The following is a 21,656-nucleotide window of genomic DNA, read 5'->3' on the forward strand; positions in this document are numbered from 1 at the left end:
AGTCCAGATGGAGAAGTAGCTCTCTGACTCTTTCCTCTGGAATCATGGGTGGGTTTATTCTGCTTCCCATCCGAGACTTCCAAGTCAGAGAGTAGACTGCTCTGAGGATAGCTGGCCTGACTGTTAAAGCCAGACTACATTAACTTGCCTTTCAAGAACATACAGTATGACCCATTTTGATAAAATTGTTTTCTTAGTGAAAGCAGTTTTCAAAATTCATGCTGCAAGTTACAAAGTTTAAAAAGCTTTAAAGGTTTTATTGTGGTGGACGTGCAAGGAACTACTAAGAGTAGAATTCAGTAATTTTCTGGTAGACAGGAGAAACACCCAGATAGGCCTCAATGGAAAGAACTGATAATGTCAAAGCGAGAGCCCTCCCTTCTGGGCAAAATGCATAATTCAGCTTTAAAGAGAATATATGTGTAACGGCTTCTGCAATACAAGGTGAGAAGTTCTGGTATCATATACCCATTGTCTTTAGTACTGTATGCTATAACAAAGTTTTCCTAACCTTTTAGGTTGCTTGCTAAGTTATTTCACTACATCATGAGGTAATCTTAAAGTATCACAATTAAGCCAGTAAGTTTGAGATTGTTTTACTGAAACTGAAAAAGTAGTTCTGTACCAAAACGTACACAATTTAGTAATAATACAAAATGTTAATTCTGCAAGACAGAATGTCAGTTAAATCCACCAAAATGAACACTGAACCACCATTTATTGTCAGTACAGTGTTAAATAAGCTCACCGAATGAACACAGAAATAAAGTAGTTCTTCCTTAAATAAAATGGCAGTTATTAACAACAGTACTGCAGGAAGATACACATTCATGGTATTTACATGCTGTCACAGCGTATCTAGCATGTAGCATGTCTTCATGCTTGCACAGGAGCTTTATGAGCTCGTTACAATAATATTGATTTGGTGATGTACTACAAAACAACCCATATGACTTACACTGAAGTTGCACTTTAAAGAGCACCTCTGCTAGCCACCCCTTTAGAAGTGCCACCACATACCTGTAATAAACCCCTCTAGGCAATCCACTGACCTGCCACCCATGTGCCCCTCTTCCCTCCCCCCCAAAAAAGTCATCAATTTTCCTCCCATGATCAGCTAGACGGGGTGATATTGACAGCAATCTTCCAGAATGCACCTGTGTTTTCTGTATTACATTAAGAACACCTGAGACTGCTTCACTGGTCCAAGTACAGAGTTTTAATACAAAATCTGTGGAATTAACATGCCATTTCACTGAATTCCCTTAATTAGTACTTTCCATTAAAAAAAAAAATCTTAAAATAAATATTCCCCCTCAAAAAATTTAAAAGGAATTAAAACATAAAAAACCCCAACCCTGTAGTATTAAAGAACAGTGTGATTTTCTGACTTCATTTACCTCTGTGTTAGCAGTGGATACACAGCTCTTCCTGGAGAATAAGAGTCAAACACAAAGAACAACAACAAAAAAAATTAGTAATATGCAAACACACTGAACTTTGAGAGACTTCTTTTAAAAGAAATGTAAACATCTGTTACTGATTCTTGTTTGAATGCAGCATTCCTATCCAAAAAGGACAGGAAAACGCATTTCTTTAAATTAACAAGCTCTCTGACAAGAAATCAGTATTAAAATCTTCCTTTTTTTTTTGTACCTGAACTAAATGACAGAACAGTTAAGACAGTTTTTTTTTCCTACTTCAGTACACACTATAATTTAACAGTTCAGCACTTTGTAGGTCACAAGTTCTTAAAGTAATAATCTAAATTGTGAAGATAAACATTGAATGTTACTTAGCTGCAGAAAATTAAGTACTATAAGTAGACAGAGGTTTCTGTAGGGCTAATGTGATTAGATAAAAATTGTCTCAGAGCATAAGACCTAACTTTAACATTTTAGCAAAATTAAAACTGGGAATTCATGGAAAACAATTAGGTTTGCCATCACTATAGAAGGACCAATGCATTAAAGCCAAGGTTAGACAAACAGAAACAATCAAGACTTGCCCCCTCCCCCTCAAAAACAACAACAACAAAAAACAACTGCACAAAGTACATTTCATATTTCACCTTCGTAATTACCAGTTTACATGTCAAAATAATCTCAACCTGTAAAAACATGTGACTGACCCTTCAGAAAATGATGCAAAAGAGTAAGAATTCTAAAACTATATTTAAGACAGCTGACAACACTTCTTTCATGAAGTCATCTCTAATCATTGAAGAACATAAAAGGCATAAGTAGTCTCACACAAGTCCATTATCTCTGAAATTATTGTCCATAGAAATCAGTGACTTGAAGGTGATTTTCATTCTAAGCTTCACAGATTATATTATTTTTCCCCTTTACTCCTAAGTCAGTTGCTTCATTTCAAAGCTGCAGTATTCAAGCTGCCTTCTTAGTACAGGTTCCTTGAAGATCTTGTAGATTTATTTTTGACCTGATAAAAACATGAAAACAATCAGATCAGGTAGGTTTAAACAACACACCGTTGTTCTATATTACAAATACTAATGTAACTGTTACTGAATTTTGTATACTTGGAAAATGGGCAAAACAGCACAGAAAGATAGGCAGTTCTGCACTTCTTACCTGTTGTGGATCATGTGGCTTTTGACCAGATGCCCAGCTGCAAGAGCTGCCATTAGCGATAACTCCCCAGCCATCACTGTAGCACACACGATCTTAGCAAGCTGGCGGGCATTTTCACCAGGGTTGTCTTGGCTCGCACCTTGAACCCCTAACATCTAGACGGCAAAATACACAACGTTATACTATACAAACTAAATTTATAGTCGATTTAAATTTTATATTTAATTTTAATTTTAATATTGAAGTATTTCCAAATTGTATCCAACCAAGTAGCCTTAAATCTCTATAGTATTAATTTTAAGCTTTAAAAGCTACGAACATGAAAATAATTAATCAAATCTAATATTTTCATGTCAAATCCGCCAGCCTTCAAGAGGACCATTCCTATAACAACACACTACAAAAGCAGGCTTTTCTCTAAGAAGATGACTTGCTGTAAACTTTCTGCTTTGTACCTGCAAACAGGCCTGTTGCGGTAGCAGGTTGGTGCCTCCTCCAACAGTCCCTATCTCTATAGAGGGCATCGTGCAGCTGATGTACAGGTCTTCATTGGTGGAACCAGTACGCTCCATCAGAGTGATGCAGTTAGAGCTGCCCACATTCTGCGCAGCATCCTTTGGGTCAAGAAGGAGGAAAAAAGAAAAGACTCAAAAAAGTGTTCAGCTAAGGATTACAAACTAAAGAAAAGCTGATTTGGTGTAAAACAACCTTACCTGACCACAGGCAATGTAGATTGCTGTAACAATGTTTGCAGCATGCGCATTGTATCCACCTATGCTACCAGCCATAGCAGAACCCACCAGATTTTTGTTTATATTCACTTCAACGATATCTTCCGTAGTTGTCTTCAGTACCTAGAGGAAGTGATACACCACTCCTTCAGCTGGAGTAGAAATACCCTGTTTCATGTTAATGAAAGAAGTTTCCTCCCCTAACCCCCTGTTTGCTCCCAAATAGAATTTGACTCTACCATAGATACCTGCTTTGTTCAAAACAAGCCCTTTCAAACGCGGAGCATATTATTCAATTAATAATGGAGAAGTCAGTTTGGACTTGCGTACTTCTCTAAGAAAAGTTACCTTCTCTTGTTCTCAGTTCTCGTTGGAACAAGCCAATTTTGGAGCATTATCCCATTAATTTACCCTAACATTATAGCAACTTTTCTTCCAAGTTGTTCCAGTTAGTAAACCCACTCCATGTTTGCTCTGCATAAGAATATAGAACTCAACTGAAGAGTTTAAACAAAAAAATACTGATACACTGGAAAGTAAACATGGTACGCAGTAATAATGGACCTGTATACCACATTAGTTTGAAAGATTCAGATAAAACATTTGCAACAGTTCCATATTGAAGCGATCAAAGAAGGCAAACAAAACTATACTGTGAACAAATTTAGAGTATACCCAGCATAAAAGGAATAGCAACTGATGACAAATATGCAAAAAGTGTATAATATTGATGAAAATACAAAGCAAAATGAAAAGATAAAAGTAGACAACACACATTTGAATACTTTGTCCAACTCTGTTCCCATCATAAAATTAAATCATCAAAAAAAGGAGGCAGTTTTTCACGGGAAGTGTAGCTGCAGTGGGGAGTTCCACTGGTGTATCTGTGCTAGAAGTTTTATATAAATTCAGAAGAGGGACTGAACAACTTACTGAGCAAAATCAAAATGGAAAGCAAAACAAAAATGCCCCACACCATACATAATTCAAATCCTTAACAAGTTGGCAAAAGACTATTCTGAGTAAGGCATAATAAGCTGCTTCCTGGATACTGACATCAGCCTGTGCTGGAAACAGGGTAACAGGCAATGGATTTGGTTTCACACAGAGTCCATTGGCCTTCTTGGCCACCTGGGCACACTGCTAGCTGATATGCAGCTAATTGTCCATCAGTACACCAAGGTCCCTTTCCATCAGACAGCTTTCCAGCCACTTCTCCCCACGGCTGGGGTTGTTGTGACCAAAATGCAGGACCTGACACTTGGTCCTACCGAAACTCATACAGTTAACCTGGCCCATTGATGCAGTCTATCCAGGTCCCTCTGTATTGCCCTTCTCCCCTCAGGTGGATCAACACTCCCTCCCAGCTTGGTGTCATCTGCAAACTTACTGAGGGTGCACTCAATCCCTTTACCGAGATCATTAATAAAGGTTTCAAATAGAAGCAGCCCCAGTATGGAGCCCTGGGGGACAACGCTCGTGACTGGCCACCAACTGGATTTAACTCCACTGACCACAACTCTTTGGGCGCAGCCACCCAGCCAGTGTTTCACCCCATGGGGCGTACGCCCATACAAACCACGGGCAGCCAGCTTCTCCATGAGGATGTAGAACAGAAGGTGATCTTAAGACAGACCTCATGATTTAGTTTATGTTTGCCAGCTAGGACTGGCACTATTTATAAAGGTTACCCTTCATCAGCTAGGCAAATTCCAAAGCTAAGGCAGCTTTGGAATTAAGTGAAACCTCCTAATTATCAGTTTTCCCTGTAGCAAGGGGCATCTAGACTTTGAAGAGAAAGCCAGATTTGTGCAAGAGACAATAAATAAATGAAAATGATCAAAATTACTGATTTCACTCTGAAAGCTATCAAGTTTTGGCATAATCTTTCGAAGGAAAAAAGTAAAAAAAGTAAAAATGTCTTCAAGTAAACATTCCTCATTAAATATATAGCATATTATCTTAGAAAAGAATAATATATATACTGGAAAAGTGATAAATGGTACAGCAGTAGCATGAAAATATTTGTAGGAATCATTACTACATGGAGCAAAGCTAACAGTATTTATGATTTAACTATGTAAAACACATACATTTTTATGAACAAATTACAATAATTTGTATACAATAATAAAGCAGACACTTACTTCTTTAACAACCTTGGCTGGAATGACTGCTTCACAGACAACAGACTTTCCTCTTCCCTCTATCCAATTTATAGCAGCAGGCTTTTTGTCTGTACAGTAGTTACCACTGATAGCTATAACCTGGAGATCAGGAAACTCCTCATTCAACCTTGCCAGTGCTTTTTCAGTACCCTGTTAAAACAAAAGCAGATACAATTAATGGCTGATGTATTAGTTATGGTTGTCAAACAAGCTAATTAAGGACAGCACAACAGTAAGATTGGATTAAGCCTCATCAGGTCACTAATTACAGCTGAAGAAACAAAATTCCCAGGAAGAATCTTACGCAGGCACAAATGATAGCATGATCACTATCCGTTCTGCAGCATACTAGGAATTATATGGAAATACTTAATAAACAGCACTGAGTCCTGCCAGTGCATACGAATTCTCTGGATACATTCCAGAGAACATTTACTATACTAAAGATTCAACATAAACTAAATCATATAATCAAATGAAGTGACAGATGTGCAGCGAATTCATTTTGGATGCAGGAAGAAAGTGTTTCTCTACATTAGGAAATCAGAGTTAACGTCTGCTACACTTAGTACTAAGTCTGGAAAGAGCAATTCATACAGCAACAGCAGTCAATATCGAAACCTATCTAAAAGAACACAAGACATCTTATGTGTAATGTCCTTGTTTCAGGTGGACAGAGTTGATTTTCTTCACACTGTCTGATATGACACTTTGTTTTGGCTTTAGGGAAAAAAAAACGTTGATAACACACTGATTTTTTTGTTATTGCTGAGCAGCGCTGCACAGAGCTAAGGTTGTTTCAGTTTTACAGCTTCTTGCACTGTCCTGCCAGTGACAAGCTTGGGAGCACAGGAGGTCAGAGGGGACAGAATCAGGACAGCTGACATACACTGGCCAAAAGGATATTCCATAACATATGATGTCATGTGAAAAAACTACAAAACAGAAGGGAGTTGGACAGAGGGGTGGGAAGACAGTTTTGCTGCTCAGGGCCTGGCATAAATCAGCTGTTATGGTGAGCCACTGTGCTGTACATCACTTGTTTTGCAAATATGCATACATTTTCATAATCACTATTATTTCTCCCTTTTCTGTCTTAGTAAATTAGTTTCTGTCTCTATCTGTGAGTTCTTTTTACTCCCAGTTCTCTCCTCCTTCCACGGGGAGGAGGGGAGTGAGCAAATGGCTGTGTGGTGTTTATCTGCCTGCTGAATTAAACCACAAAGCATGTCCACAGATCTCCTACACTCACATGTGAAAAACAGCAAAATTAAAAAATTATGCTGCCCTTCTGCCACACACCAGATTCATCATCCTTTATTTACAAATACGATAAACATAGTAACAGATCATTACTGGATGAAATCTTTGGCCCAACACAACAGAGAAAGCAGCTTAAATTCTGTATTATCTAGAATACCTTACTAAAAGAGAAAATAAAAACTGAAGTTACTCTAATTTTTTTTCTTTCATTGTTCTCACTCTCTTCTTGCTCAGGTTCACTGAGTTCAATCAGTGCTCTTATTTTGTAGCACTGCCAACAGCGCAGCATCTTGTCTTTCTCTGTTTCCACATGTCAGCTAGTTATATATTAGTTAATTTTTGTTATTATTTTTTAAAAGAAATACATATTTATTAAGAAGATTTATAGGGACTGAGCCTTACTTTTGAAATCATATTCATTCCCATTGCATCCCCTGTTTTGGACTGAAAACGAATGTAAAGGTTCCGACCAGCCAAGCTGATGAGAAGTTTTTGTAGGCGGGCAAATCTGCAAAATAATATAATGACCACTTAAAAACAGTTTAATCCTTGAGGATTTTAAGCAGCAAAATGATAGTAAATCATAGCACAGTGCAGTTAACAGCACTATCTGCAATCTGTACTCCTACTCCACTGGTGCAGGAAAGTGCCTTCCGCTACCATGCATACAGTTCTCTCAAATACTTTGAAGTGTTCTGCTCCTGAAGTGTTTACTGTCTTTTTATGTTATTTGCTCCTCAACTTAACGAAGTAAAATTAGAGAGTACAAACATCTGACTATCAAATACAAACTGACAGCACAGCCTCTGGAAACATTTAAGACGGTTTTTACAGGAAGACAAAACATCTTCCTTCCCGACAGTGATGCAAGCTTCACAAATCAGAACTCTATTCACACAGCGTAAAGACCAGAAAAACTGGGAAACATGGCACTTAAAGAGCAGCACAAGCTGATTCTCCCCAATATAAGCATATCCTTGTGGACAACTGTAAGATCAGTAAGAAACAAAATCTGAATCCTCATAAAATAAGCAAGTAATCATTAGTCTTTGAAGAAACTCCTGGGCATGAAATAAACTTAATATAGTTTCATATTTTTAAACACTTGTTTTCCAGCTTTAGTTTATGCTGTAGTCTCTGGAATCTGTATATTAACAAGAGTCCCAAACGGGCCAGATTCCAAATTTGAAACTACTTATAGTACAGTGCTGCTAAGAATACAAGTGAGCTTTAATGTTTACTTTAAAATGCTTAAACAAGAATAACTAATTCATTAAGTAACAGGTTATGATGCATAGATACTTGCTGCTATTATTCAATTGTTTACTGCTTATCACTGTAAAACGTGTGTCACTAGCCTTGCCTTATAGCCACTTCTTTTCTTTTCTTACATTCATTCATGGGACAGCCAAAATGAAAATGCAATTTCTTGCACTGCAGCATGCAGATATTAGGAGCTGTCCACTGAAGTCTTATATTAGGAAACAAGGCCACAAACCCGCTGTACTAACCTACTTGTGCTGTCAAAAGCTTCTTTCACTATTTTAAAGCCTTCAGGGCTTTCAAGCCAAGCTTTCACTTCTGCAGCCCGACAAGCAGAGGGCAGCCTTACAACAGGTCCTCGAGTCATCCCATCTGCCAGAATGCGGCTCCTTGCACCACCACCAAGCTAAAAATGAAAGCAGAAAGGAAACAAAGTAAGATTGCTGAAAATGAATTTTAATTTTTAGCAAGTCAAAAATATGCCTCATATCGTCCCCCAACACATTTTATGTTATAGTAAGTCTTCAAGCTTGTCATGCAGTACTTACACATATTGCTCTACATCCTCTATTTGTGCTTGCCACAAGACATCCTTCCGTTGTTGCCATTGGAACCTGAAACTCTTTGTTATCCAGATATAGTGGTCCTGCTACGCCTACAGGAATAGGCATATATCCAATCACATTTTCACAGCAAGCTCCTAAAACCTTGCAAAAATAATACACAGGGATGTAAATAATTTTTCATGTAGAGTGGCATGGCAGCATTGTGTGTGATTGCAACACGGTATCTTAGCTAACAAGCTACAACCCTACCAATAAAGTAAATAATCCTCAACACAGATAGCTATAGCTACAGATATCAATGGCTGAATCAAGTATTTCAAAGATCTATCTTACCAGGACTTAAATGCTGCTACAATTTTAAATGCTGTTAAATTAGTTTAAAATAAACTTCCACTGTAGCTTAAGTTCCAGGTAGTATTTTACTCAGCTGAACTCATGCTCAGTGTTGCTATAGTTATGCATTTTTGAAATAAAGTAACTGCATTTCTTGGAAATATTTTTAGGGTAAGCTACAAAACTAACATACCTCTCTGGACTGAAAAACCAAGGAAAAACCAAGGAAACGTTTGCACATATATGTATTTTTAAAACATTTGTTCTGACCGAGCTCACTGTTGGCTCACATACATCACTTCGAGCATATGTTTCATAGATTTTGAAAATGGTTTTACAGCAAGTTTTTATTTCTCTGCCTTTTACTCACCAAAGAATAATTGTAATTCCTGTAAGGAAGATATTGCAGAGATGAGGGTTCAGGGAGTTTCTGAGATAACATTTGCCTGCGAATGGACACTCCTCGCTCCTGAGTTTCCATCAGGGTTTCCAGTTTGTATGCAGGAATGTGCTTTGCATTAACTAAGCTGATCACTTCAGCATCTGTAAGGAATTTTGCTCCCTTCTGTGAATGTAGAAAGATAGGAAAATATAGTTTCTGCTAGTGAAAATGCTTTTAAATGCCTCCGAATGAAAGAGGGTAACTTTACTTTGACAACATCATATCCCATCTAAAGGAACAAACTGTATATCCTAGCCTAATGTAAAGGTTTTTACTCAGGCAACAAGGCACCAAGTTAAGCAAAGAAAGAAGCTTAAAGCACTCAATATATCATGAATAACAAAGCTGCCTCTTCCCTCCTAGTTCCATCTTAGGGATAGAGAGAATCATAATAGAAAACTTTTTGTTTACAGCTTCAAAACATGTACACGTATCTGGTTTTCTCATCTCCAGTAAGGAAAAAAAAAAAAAAAAAAGGAATGGAAATTGCAGCAGAAGTGATTTCTGAAAGGGTTTTGGTTTTTTCCTTCCCCCTGCTAGTTATTAACGCCATAGAATTAGTTGACATTATAATAATCATTAGGATTATTTAAAAGCTAGAAAATAATCTTAAATCAGATTATGTCACAAATGCTAAAAAACAACAACAACAACAAACAGAAAAGAAAGGAAAACTAACTTATTTTTCCATACCTCCGTACTCCCAAGTATCTGAACACATTCCTCAATAGAACGTGGTTCTTTAGGTAACTCAATTTCCTCCTCTTTTTTACTAAGAGCCGACGTAGTTTCTGCAGGGTTACAGCTGCCAACTACAAATGTAGCTTTGGCTGAGGACTCTGCTAACACAGGCTTTATGACTTCAGCTGCATAAAGACAAGTGAAATGAACTCTGGTTTACAAAAATCTTAAGATTAATTTCCTAATACAGATTTCACTATTTGTTGCAAACGTTCAGCAACAGATTTGAGACTAAGATGCTAAAATTTACCATTTCCATCTTTAGCAACAAAAGCTTCTTCTACTGTATTAGTCTTCTGACTGTTTTTCAAAAGTCCAGACTGTTTCCTGCAGCAATTCTCAGAGACCTTTTTCTGAACCATCACAGGAGATGTTATGGGATTCTTCAATGAAAGTGTTGATTCGGTCTCTGCTTGTTCAAAGAAAATATATTTCACAGCAAGCAGAAGGGCTAAGCCAAGAGTGATTACTTGTTCAATATCCATACTGGCCATTCTAAAAAAGACAGAAATCAAGAAGTAAATGTAAAGACGTGATATATTTGTGTGTTAATAACTTCTGATATCTGTTTCCTTAAGAAAGTGTAGTAGTATAATCACCATTCGTATACTTCATCAAACACCAGTCAAAACACATTTTCTAACAAGGTACAAGTATGCTAGTTTAGAGTAGAGGTTACTCATTAATTCTTTGTATTACTCATACTGTAAGCACTTCCAGATTTCATTCGCTGTTTACTATATCTTAAATAGTTAAAAATATGTTAAATGCCTGTAAAGTTAGTCACTATTCAACTGCTACTTCAAATTCATTTAACACCTACCTCCTTACGGTAAGGAAGGAAGAGTCAAACAATTATCATCCTTTGTAAACAATAAAAACTATGATGGAAGTCTGGGAGGCAAAAATCTCTTGTTTGATACAGTTCTAAGCTCTCACAATACAGAACCACAGCTGCTCAGTCTTCAGATGAACTGAAGAAAAAGTAATAGCAATTTGGATCTCTATTTGCACTTGGGTGTGACTAGTCAGAAGCTTTACCTAAATATAATTATTCCAGTGCAGTCAGAAAACACACTTCCCAGAGTTCTCTGAAAAGTTAGTGGAAAGAAATGGTGTTAGGATGCATCCAGTACAGCTGGAATGAGATTGGAGGAATAATGTAATATTAAAGTATTTCTTGAAGTGTCATCTCCAGTTCCATGAAATTCTTCTATGGATTGCACTCTAAGAACCAACAACTTGACAGCACTGGTGAATACAACCTATTCAATGAAACACACATCTTTTCTGTGAAGTGACCTACCGAGAAAGGTAGAACTGCCACAGTGAAACATTAGGTTCAATTCTCTTCGGTGCATTCTCATCCAATCCCACTGCATTTTCTACTGTACCATTTTGAGAAGCTGGTTCCGCTATCCAGCGACTGTGTGCATGAACAAGAACCAAGCCCAGTGACTGCATTAAAAACACACAGCAAAAAAAAATATATATTATTTCTTTCAAATGTAATTTGTCATCTAATCTGCTAAGATGAAGCATTTTGTTTTCTCAACAGTCTAAAGGCAAAGGAGTTTCCCGATCCCTCATCTGTATCATTTACTGGCCTATCATTATACTCTGAGTTTTGAGCCTGCCCCTGCACATCCTTCCTCTTGCTCAAGTAATAAGAAGAGAAAGCTGAACAAACGTACACATGTAAAAGCTGTTTTATACAGAAAATGGCACATGCAGAGACAGGGTAAACAAGGGATGCTATTAAAAATGACCAAAGTAAGATAGAGAAATGCCAATACAACACAAAAGTTTCATTCATTCAACAAGGATATCTTACTGATTGCATAATGACAGATTAAAAAAAAAAAAAAAAAAGCTACAAACCATAATCATTTTCACCCTCTGTGTTACAGGGTTTGGCTTATTTTCTTCTTCTTCCAGAACACGAGCAAAATGACTCAGCTGCCATATAGGACGTCCTTCACGACTCTCTCGAGAAAGCTGCAGAAATTAATTTTAAATAAATAAGTAAGCAAGCTCCCAATTAGTAAACACTTGAAAAATCAAGTATTCATGCTGTATTTTCATTTGATTGTTTAAAAAAAAATAAATAAATAAAGGAAAGTAATTAATAGAGGAAAGTCTAAGCAGTTGACCAAAAGTAAAGTGCACAGTGGGGAGAAACCCCAGACATACATTAATTTAAACAACTTTCTTTTGTTTTGCAGTGCTTTAGAACTCAAACTGTTGAGCTCGATTCATTTACAGTGGCAATAACAAGATACTGTCCGTCAACTGAGCTACAGCAACTTTTTCTATTCCCTTTTATTCACTTCAAAAGGAAGACAAACATGCTGGCATATACCTGAGTGAAGAAACAGCCTACAAGAAGTGTAAGGTCTGAACACCTAGTTTGATGTTGCCTTTAAGTGGGTCTTACCTCTAATACCAAGGACACACAAGCTGGAAAGAAGGTCATAAAGACAAAGTAGTTGGCAAGAACAGACATGCAACCAAAGCAGCACATAATTTCAAGTTGTCGCACTCCTACATTAAAAAAAAAAAAAAAAATTAACATTTGAATATGCAGTAGGCTTTAACACTTGAAGAAGTGTTGCAGAAGTATGAAAGAAATATTTACCATAGATTACAGAAATAGATGAATGAAAAAAAAGCCCCATCATTTTGTACCAGCTTATTCTAAGCACACTATGTAGTTAAGGTATTTATACAAAATTTTTTAAGTGTAAACCTAAGTAAATACAGTTTACTAAGCTTTCGAAACTATACAACAAAAGTTCGAAACTCCTCCCTTTATCTTAACAAAGCTACTATTATGTATTGAAATCCCTTGTAAAAGGTGACCAATTAAGGGTTCAGGAAATACATGCCCCACCTGCACTTTCACAGCCATGCTATGCAGAAAAAGCCAATTATGTTACGTCACAAATGCATTACAGAACTCCCTTAGTAAAGATAAATAAGCTAGCAGTATAAATCATTCAAAAGTGGAAAAAGAAAAAAAAAGCAGAACCACAAGCTACAACAAAATGAGGTTTTTTCCCCTCTATGTAAACAGAAAAATAGTTTATTAACACACTTCTCTCTCCTCCCCCAAAATGTCCAAATAAATGGATGAAGTTATTCCACTTCCAACACCAATTATTTGAAACACTTAATATCTCATCAGCTTTCAATTTTTTTTTTTTTAACTGCTAAGGTTTAGATTGTTAGATTTCACTGCTCACCTGACATAGTACCAACACCAATCACAAGACATTCCACAAGTGCATCTAGGGTGAATGTGGGACCTAAAATAGCCATTCCACGTGAAATATTTTCTCTCACTTCATCCTAAAAGGAAAAAGATTCTGAATGTTACAACAAAGACAAAAACTGAAGAAGGGGAATATGCATAATATGATTAGTAAATCAAGTATTATAGTGATAAGGCTTTATAAAGCAGGCATTAAGCAATTCAAGAATGTGTTCAAATATATTTTTCTTCATCTCACATATACTGTTATGCTTTGACAGTCTTTACACAGCAGAAATACTTTATTTCTAAATACTCCGTACGTGGTTTATTGCTGTTCCTACAACTCTGGTGGGCAGTCTTTAAGAAGCTGTGCTAAAAACATTTTTATGAAGAACTTTCTTGAAAATTAATGAAGGTTATACTTGCAAATACATAATAATCTGCAAACACTATAATATTGCATATATATGATGTAAAACATATTATATTATTATACTATATTACTTAATAACCTACATTGCATAATATGGTACATTACCTATATTTTGTATGTGCATATATAAAGCATAGTGATGCAGTTTATTATACAATGTTGCATAATACATACATTATATATGTAACACATATGTATTATGCAACATTGTATAATAAACTGCATCACTGTGCTTTATATATGCACATACAAAATATGCCATAATTATTACATTCAATTACTATGCACAGTATTTTGTTCACTTAAAATAGCTTTTGGTGAAATTTATTTGCTTTAGAACAATAAGAAGTAGCCATTCCAATACACACTGGGCAAAACACTGTTAATTCTCCGTGGTGTGAATAGCAGATGTTGCATGGGGCATCTTGAGGTCATCTGGTCCAACTCCCCTAGCTCAAGACACTTGGTACAGGTCACCCAGAACCATGTCTGGGCAGCTTTTGAGAATCTCCCTGGAGATATTTAAAGCTATACCAAAAACATACCCATGCCATGTTTGCTCTGATAAGATTTTGCTTTTTTCTGCATTAGCATTTTAACCTTAGGCATCTGTTCATACGCTATCCCCGAGCCATACAAACTACTTTTTTTTAAATCAATAATTGTTCTGTGGAAGACATTGGTCCAGGACCTCTAGCCTCAAATTTAAGTAATGCTGTTAAAGTTCTGGGCCCATATTCAAGCATAAAATTAACTTAGCTCAAATGATTATCACATATTAATTGTACAGCATTATTATTCACTTGTAATACCACAGGATATAGAATCTGGACTGCATCTGATCCTTTTTCCGTATCACTAATATTACATTCACCTGTATGTCTCTCCATGAGGACTGTTCATCTATGAACATTAAATTCAAAAGCTTAATTGCAATAATAACAATACTGACCTGTGAATTGGAACTTAGTGCAAATTTGGCTAGCGCACTTGCTCTTGAAAGATCAATCAGAAGGAGAAAGAATGGCAAAGCTTCACTGGGGAAAAAACAAACAAATGGAAACACGTTGAAGATAAAGTGCAAGATTTGTTGTATATGAAAAAAATAAAAATAAAAAAAATCAAGCAACAAATCGTATTTGCTACTTACTTTAAACCTGTCAGTTCTTTATCCAAGAAGTGAATCACAACTGTACTAAAAACAAAACTTGAAAAGATTGTGAAGAGACCAGCAATACCTTTAAAAAGAAAAAAAGAAGGGGATATATATATTTTATATATACGTTGAGAGTGATGAGAACAAAACCAAAATGAACAAAAAAAGCCCTACACCTCGGGATTAATCTTCATGCAAATAATGGACTGCATTAATAGCAGCTGAGGTACAGACTGATGTGGATGCTGTTTCTATAAAAATAGTGAAATCTAAAATTTCTACAGTGCTCAAAGCAAGGCTTTAAGAAATAAGTGATAAACCTTCTCTTTTATTACCTTAAAAAAAAAAAAAAAAAAAAAAAAAAAAACCCACGCCACTAAAACCAGCACTAACTTTCAGTTTCACATAAAAAATTTATTTCAAGGACTACAATCCCAATATTTATATAATCCGACACAAACCTTCCTAAAAATTACACTAGTAGACAGCAGAATAAATATTCTGCTGATCCAAGTGACCCTATTCTGTACGTAAGTGCATTCTTACAGACTTAGTATGTAAATGCTAACATTCTAACATCAATTACCAATTTACAGGAACAACAATAACAACACGCTAAAATGCATACATAACATGCAAAACCAGATACAGTACCTAAAATGTATTTTGACCCGAGTTGCCTTAGGTTCTGAAACTGGAAATATATATAAAGGATTGCTATGCAGCGTGTGATTGTCAGGATTATGATGTCGCTGCTCAGAACATCCTGTATGGAACACAAAGGGGTTTATTTAGATTTTACACATGGAGACTTGACATTAAGTTTTAATAACGAGGACAAAAAACAAAAAGTCTATTTTGAATCTCCAAGGAGACCCCACAGCCTCTGGGCAGCCAGTGCTGGTGCTCTATCATCCGCACAGCATAGAAGTACTGTCTGGGGTTCAGAGGGAATCTCCTGTGTTTCAGTCTGTGACCAGTTTGGCACTGGGCACCACTGAGCAGAGCCTTGGCTTCACCCTCTCTTCACCCTCCGCTCAGATATTTATACACACTGATGAGATCCCCCAATGCCTTCTTTTCTCCAGGCTGAACAGACCCAGCTTCCTCAACCTTGCTAGGAAAAGTGCTCAAGATTTAATGAAAACATTTGGTAGCACACCCCTGCATACACTTGCTTACAGCTTCCCTATAGAGCATGGGAAAGAAGGCAATAAAGAAGTTTCTGCATATTTGTTTTCCCTCTAACATTATAACCTGATCTTATTCTACTGATTACTCCCAATTTACTGATTAACAGTAAATACTAGCATGAATTTAAATCCTTACTTCTTCAAGTTTTGGGCACTCATAATTCCAGCCACAGATCTTATCATTCCCAGTGAACATCTTCATTGACATCATACAGATGGTAAGGGTCACTGTTCCCACAATGACTTCCCATGGATGAGAAGCCACGAAGAGGCCATGCATTCGAAAGAGCCTGGACAACATGTTCAGGACTGTTTTTCTACAGTTAGCAAATCTGCAACAAAAGAATATTTCACATGAGCAGGTTAGAAGTTTAGGAAAAAAGCATAAAGCTATACAAATTCCACAAAACAAAGTCCATTCTGTTTCAAGCAAAAAAAGCAAAGTAACATGAATACAGAAACTCATCTTCACCCTCCAATTTTCCATTTAAAGACATTTATTTCTAGTTTTCTGAAAATTCATACGATCTGCTCCTGCCTTGTCAATCTGCTTTTTTTTCCCCCCTTTAATAAAACACACATCTCACTTCCCTCCTCCAACCATCTTACTACAACCCTCCCAAACTCTAAGTTAACAATGACATCTCAGAATCTTCTGCTGTTGTGCAATTTTGACACTGCTCTGTCTCCAGCTTCCTGCCTTCATCATCACATGTAAGCACTCAGTAAATCCTGTTACTTCTTTCTATTCATTGTTCCTACAAAAACATTGATTTTAACTGCATAAATCAGCAGCAAACCATTGCTGGTAATTCTCAATCTCAAGAGCAGATATTTCAACATTATCTCCCTCTGAGTTTACGTTCTCCACTTTCTTCAGTGATTTAAGTTAATTCCATTTGAAACAGTTCTTTCTTCACCTCAAACACACAAATCCTTTTTGATTACAGTACTCTGCAGCAGTTCTCTGTACCCATAAGCAATTTCCAGGTTGAACTGAAACATTTCATCATCCCCTTTGCTTTGAATGAATAACAAACATTGCTCACAGCTCCCCTTCACATAATGAGAACATGGATGCTCCATCAGTTAGAAAATCTGCATCTTTGTTTGCTCTGCGCTGTTCCTTTAGACCCTGAATCCATCAGGGATGTTTACTCATGTTTTATAGCACAGAAACAAAATGCCACAAAATCATCTCTTAAATACATTAATATGTCGCTTTTTTCCTTGCATAAAATCAATGGCTTCTAAAACCTTATGAAGAATGTTAACTATGTAACTATATCCAAAGTCCCAAAGATACTTAAATGGTAGTTTGACTTGTGTTTCAAAATACTGATCTATGGAAAGTCTGTACAAACCTAGAACAGTGGATATTTCCATAGAAGATTGAGAGCTCTACACATTATCACACTGAAATGGATAAAAATCCCTTTATGTTGCCTCAAAAATAACAATTTATGCAGCAGACCTCCAGCAAGGCAGTATTTCTCCCCACTGTTTCGTTTGAATGGACGCCATAAACATAGCTGCCATTCAAGACAGAGAATAAAAAAAATGGACAAATCTATCTGCTCAGTGCTCCTGTAGCTGCCAGAATCATCCCGCCTGTCAGACTGCTTTCCTGCCCGCACAGTCATGTAAGCATCAACGGCACTACTGTTGATTTTCTTCACCCTTCCATGCCAAAGGTGTGGCAGGATTTTTCTGACTGATGGAGCCAACTGGGGAATTTCATTAAGAGGACTGATTTTCTTACAAACAAATTATTTCATTTCCTTTGAAAGGAAGGAGAAAAGGTGAAGATGAACCCTGAAATAAAGAAAGGTTAATTTTTTTGTAATTCAGTCAACGTCATCCATTTTTGTTCCTTGTCAAATATCATCTACATCATTTTATAAATTTATGTTCTTGCAAAACCATTCTATGATTTCTCAGCAGCAGGACGGAAAGCATCTTTTAGTTGGAAAAAAATGGAATAAGACAGTCATAGCAATATCTTACTTCCAAAGACTGGAACAAAACCAAAACCAGAAGAGCCTCAGCAATATCCTACTGAAATACTAGTCTGTTTGAATTCCACAGGAAAATAAAAGATATTACTTATCACACAACTACAGAGTACTTCAAACCTTAAAATAATAAATGCAACTCCTAATGATTTCAATATCAGAATTTACAAAAACAAGTAGCAAATTGTTAACAGGTCTAGGAAAACTCCAAAGAAAAACAAATATATATGTATTTCTTCAAATATTATTCATCATTCTTGTAAGCAGAACTAGTAGGACTCCTGCCCCAGTAAGCACAAAATGGCCTCATAAAAATCAAGCGGGGGAAGACATATTTATAATTAGCCAGAACATTTTTTTTAATCAGCTAATGTTTCACAACTAATGAATTACTGCTGAGAAATACAGGATGCCACCCTGCTGGTCCTGGGCTTTATTGAGTGGCAGCAGCTCCTCACCTGAAGGCTCCTTACAGCCTGCATGAACACTTTACCAATGCCAATTACTTTTTCTTTTTTTTTTTTTTTTCCTTTTGCTGACATTTCAACACTGATTCTGCATTTCTGACTGCTGTGAAAAATCGTCAGCGCATACAGTCAGATCGTGTTCTTCAGCCTGGGCTGAAACATTTTTATTCTCACGCTTTCAGCTTGAAATGAGAAAGACATAAATCTGTATTCAAAGCTGAAGTTTGTCATTACTGTTATTTTGTTAGATTTCGAATGGATGGCTCAAAGGGACATCATGTAGATACTATCTATGCCTTCTGTTGTCCAATCAGAGGATGCAGACAGACCATTCCGGAAATCGAAACAAAACGTAGGGGGAAAAAAAAAAGAAAGAGAAGAAAGAGAAGAAAGAGAAGAAAGAGAAGAAAGAGAAGAAAGAGAAGAAAGAGAGGAAAGAGAGGAAAGAGAGGAAAGAGAGGAAAGAGAGGAAAGAGAGGAAAGAGAGGAAAGAGAGGAAAGAGAGGAAAGAGAGGAAAGAGAGGAAAGAGAGGAAAGAAAGAGAGGAAAGAGAGGAAAGAGAGGAAAGAGAGGAAAGAGAGGAAAGAGAGGAAAGAGAGGAAAGAGAGGAAAGAGAGGAAAGAGAGGAAAGAGAGGAAAGAGAGGAAAGAGAGGAAAGAGAGGAAAGAAAAGAAAGAAAAGAAAGAAAAGAAAGAAAAGAAAGAAAAGAAAGAAAAGAAAGAAAAGAAAAACCCAACCACCTCCCGAAACCGATCAGCTGCGGCCCCGTAAAGCCTCAGCCACAGCTTAACAGCATCCCGGAGCGCCGCTCCCAGCACCACCCCGCGGAAGCCGCGTGCCGGCCGAGGCCGCCGCCCGCTCCGCAGCACTCCCGCACTTCAGCGCGGCGCCGCTCCCAGCTCTAGGCTGACTCAGCACCGCCGGGCGCTACGCAGCCGCGGGCGGCCCGACTCCGGGCAGGGCCTGCTCTCCCTCCCAGGCCACGGTTCCCACGCGGGGCCCTCAGCCAGGCTGTCAGCGGCCGCCGCCCGCCGGTCAGCTCGCGCCTCCCGGCCGCTGCGGGCCCCTCGCCATCCGAACGTCGGGCTGCCCTCACCGCACCGTGCCGCACCGCATTCCGCGGCCCGCCCGCCCTGCCCCGCTCACCGCCCGGCCGCGAGCGAGCTCCTTCCTGCTTCCCTCCCGCCGCGCTGCGAACTGAAGCGGCCGCTCCTCCCCGGGCAAGGACACCCGGGGCACGACGCGCCGGCCACCGCCATCGCCCGATCGCGCAGCCAATGACGGCGCGCCGGCACGCCCGGCCCGCGGCGCGTCACCCTCTGCGTCGCCAGGGCAACCGCCCTGCGAACGCCGTACAGCGCGGAGCTCGATCAGGAGCGGGGAACACGCCATCTCGCCATGGGCCGCCCGCCAATAGGACAGCGTACTGTCCTCTTCGCGTCCTCTGATTGGACAGCGGGATGAGACCTATTTACATACGCCGATCGAGCGAGTGGTCCGCCCCGCCCCCGCGGGGCCCTGAGGCCGGAACCGGGCGCCGCTTCGTCGTTCTCACGGCGGGCACGGCGGGCACAGCGTCCGCGGGCCCTCGGGCCCTCGGGCCCTCGGGTCAGCAGTGCTCACCGCTTACCGGTCCCGCGCAGCTGCGGCCCAGCCCCTGGGACCAGCGCGTTAGAAACAGCGCGGTGATCCGCTGCGCTCCCGTCTGTGGAGAACGGCAATGCTCCTCAGTGTTCGGAACGTGGGGCGCGCGTTTGTGCCTGCCCCTGCTCCCATTAGCTATGGGTGCTCAGTTTGTCAGACCTATGGGTCCCGTTTGCCACCTCGCTCCCATCGTCCTGGCTCTGCTCCCGCGTGGCCAGGCCTGAGCGATTCTAGCTCTCTGTGTAAGGCCAGGTCGTAGACTGCAAGGTTTTGCTGCAGACAAGTCTCACGCTAGATTTCCCGAAGCTTGCATGCAGCGTTCTGTTTAGAAATAGCTTTGTGTGGTACTCTGCTATAAAAGCATTACTGTAATCCCGAAAAAGAATGCGCTGACGAAGGGTTGCTGGAGGACTACACCCAAAGCAGGTGTTATCAGCGAGGAAATCATTGTTGCTAGCTCAGTCCTCTAACATGTAAATACACCGTTTGTTGCCATCCTCCCTTTGATGTACGTAAATCCCGGTGACTGCTGTGTAACCGCTCCCCCTCTGGCTTTCCTCAGAACGCACGGTTTCCTCAGTATCTCACCTTTGTTACCTGGAAAGTAAAACATTGCCACTGTGCTTCCTGCAGTAATTTAGCAATGTGCGCTGCAATTGCAATAACTGCGAGTGGATATGACTAAGTCAAAACAAAGCAGCAATTTGTACCTACTTCAAATAATTATATATAATTGATGCCTAATTTAAGATGACCATTAAATCTGCCTCTGTTTCCTACACTTTTTCTGGAGTAGTGCTAGTTGGTTGTTGGTTTTTCATGTGTGTCTGTTTGTTTTTACTACTCTGTGACTCTAATATATCACAACATTTCAAAATTAACCAAAATGCTAATTTTATTATCAAGCCCACTGGGAGCAGGAGTCCAGTACTCTAGTTTGGAAATCACAGTCTCTGTGCACAGGTAGCATAGGGCTTCCTGCCGTGAGCTCTCTCTGACCAGCCTCACACTGGCAGCACTATGGATCAGCCACATCCCCATTCCTGCACGGGTGGGTGTTATGCTGAATGCAGTTTGACTTTGCCTGCCTCTCACAAGGGCTTCCCCTGGATGGACTCACAAACATTTAAAAAGAATAGATGAGTTACTGTAGTGATAGATGTAACAGGCTCCAGGCTGTCATGAATAAATTCACGAGCTGCAGTAGCGCTAATGCACAATGGTAGTTGTAGCAAGATGCAGACCAGCCTGAGCATTCTTCACCCAGCGGGTGGCACAGTGCTTACCAAAGAGGTGTCCTTGTCTTGGTGGAGGAGGAACACAGCTTCACATCTCTTACCTTCCTGTTCTCCTTCAGGCTATTTTTCTTTCTCTTCCCCACTTCGCTCCTC

General features: G+C 39.0%; 1 protein-coding gene across 1 annotated transcript; it reads right to left on the reverse strand.

Annotated features, from left to right (window-relative positions):
* Positions 1–1,196: 1,196 nt before the first annotated feature.
* Positions 1,197–19,901, reverse strand: HMGCR (3-hydroxy-3-methylglutaryl-CoA reductase). Its single transcript, XM_048931434.1, has 20 exons — positions 19,768–19,901; positions 16,276–16,471; positions 15,601–15,712; positions 14,941–15,028; positions 14,743–14,827; positions 13,347–13,452; positions 12,539–12,645; positions 11,983–12,099; positions 11,408–11,559; positions 10,352–10,596; positions 10,054–10,226; positions 9,289–9,483; positions 8,568–8,726; positions 8,268–8,425; positions 7,159–7,264; positions 5,473–5,643; positions 3,308–3,448; positions 3,050–3,208; positions 2,595–2,749; positions 1,197–2,442 (listed from the first exon to the last, which is right to left on the reverse strand). Exons 1-20 carry the CDS (start codon positions 19,878–19,880, stop codon positions 2,388–2,390), a joined length of 2,793 nt encoding a protein of 930 aa, XP_048787391.1. The 5' UTR covers positions 19,881–19,901; the 3' UTR covers positions 1,197–2,387.
* Between the last annotated feature and the right edge of the window lie 1,755 nt (positions 19,902–21,656).

The sequence above is a fragment of the Lagopus muta genome, chromosome Z (genome assembly GCF_023343835.1).
Source record: "Lagopus muta isolate bLagMut1 chromosome Z, bLagMut1 primary, whole genome shotgun sequence".
Classification (NCBI taxonomy): Eukaryota; Metazoa; Chordata; class Aves; order Galliformes; family Phasianidae; genus Lagopus; species Lagopus muta.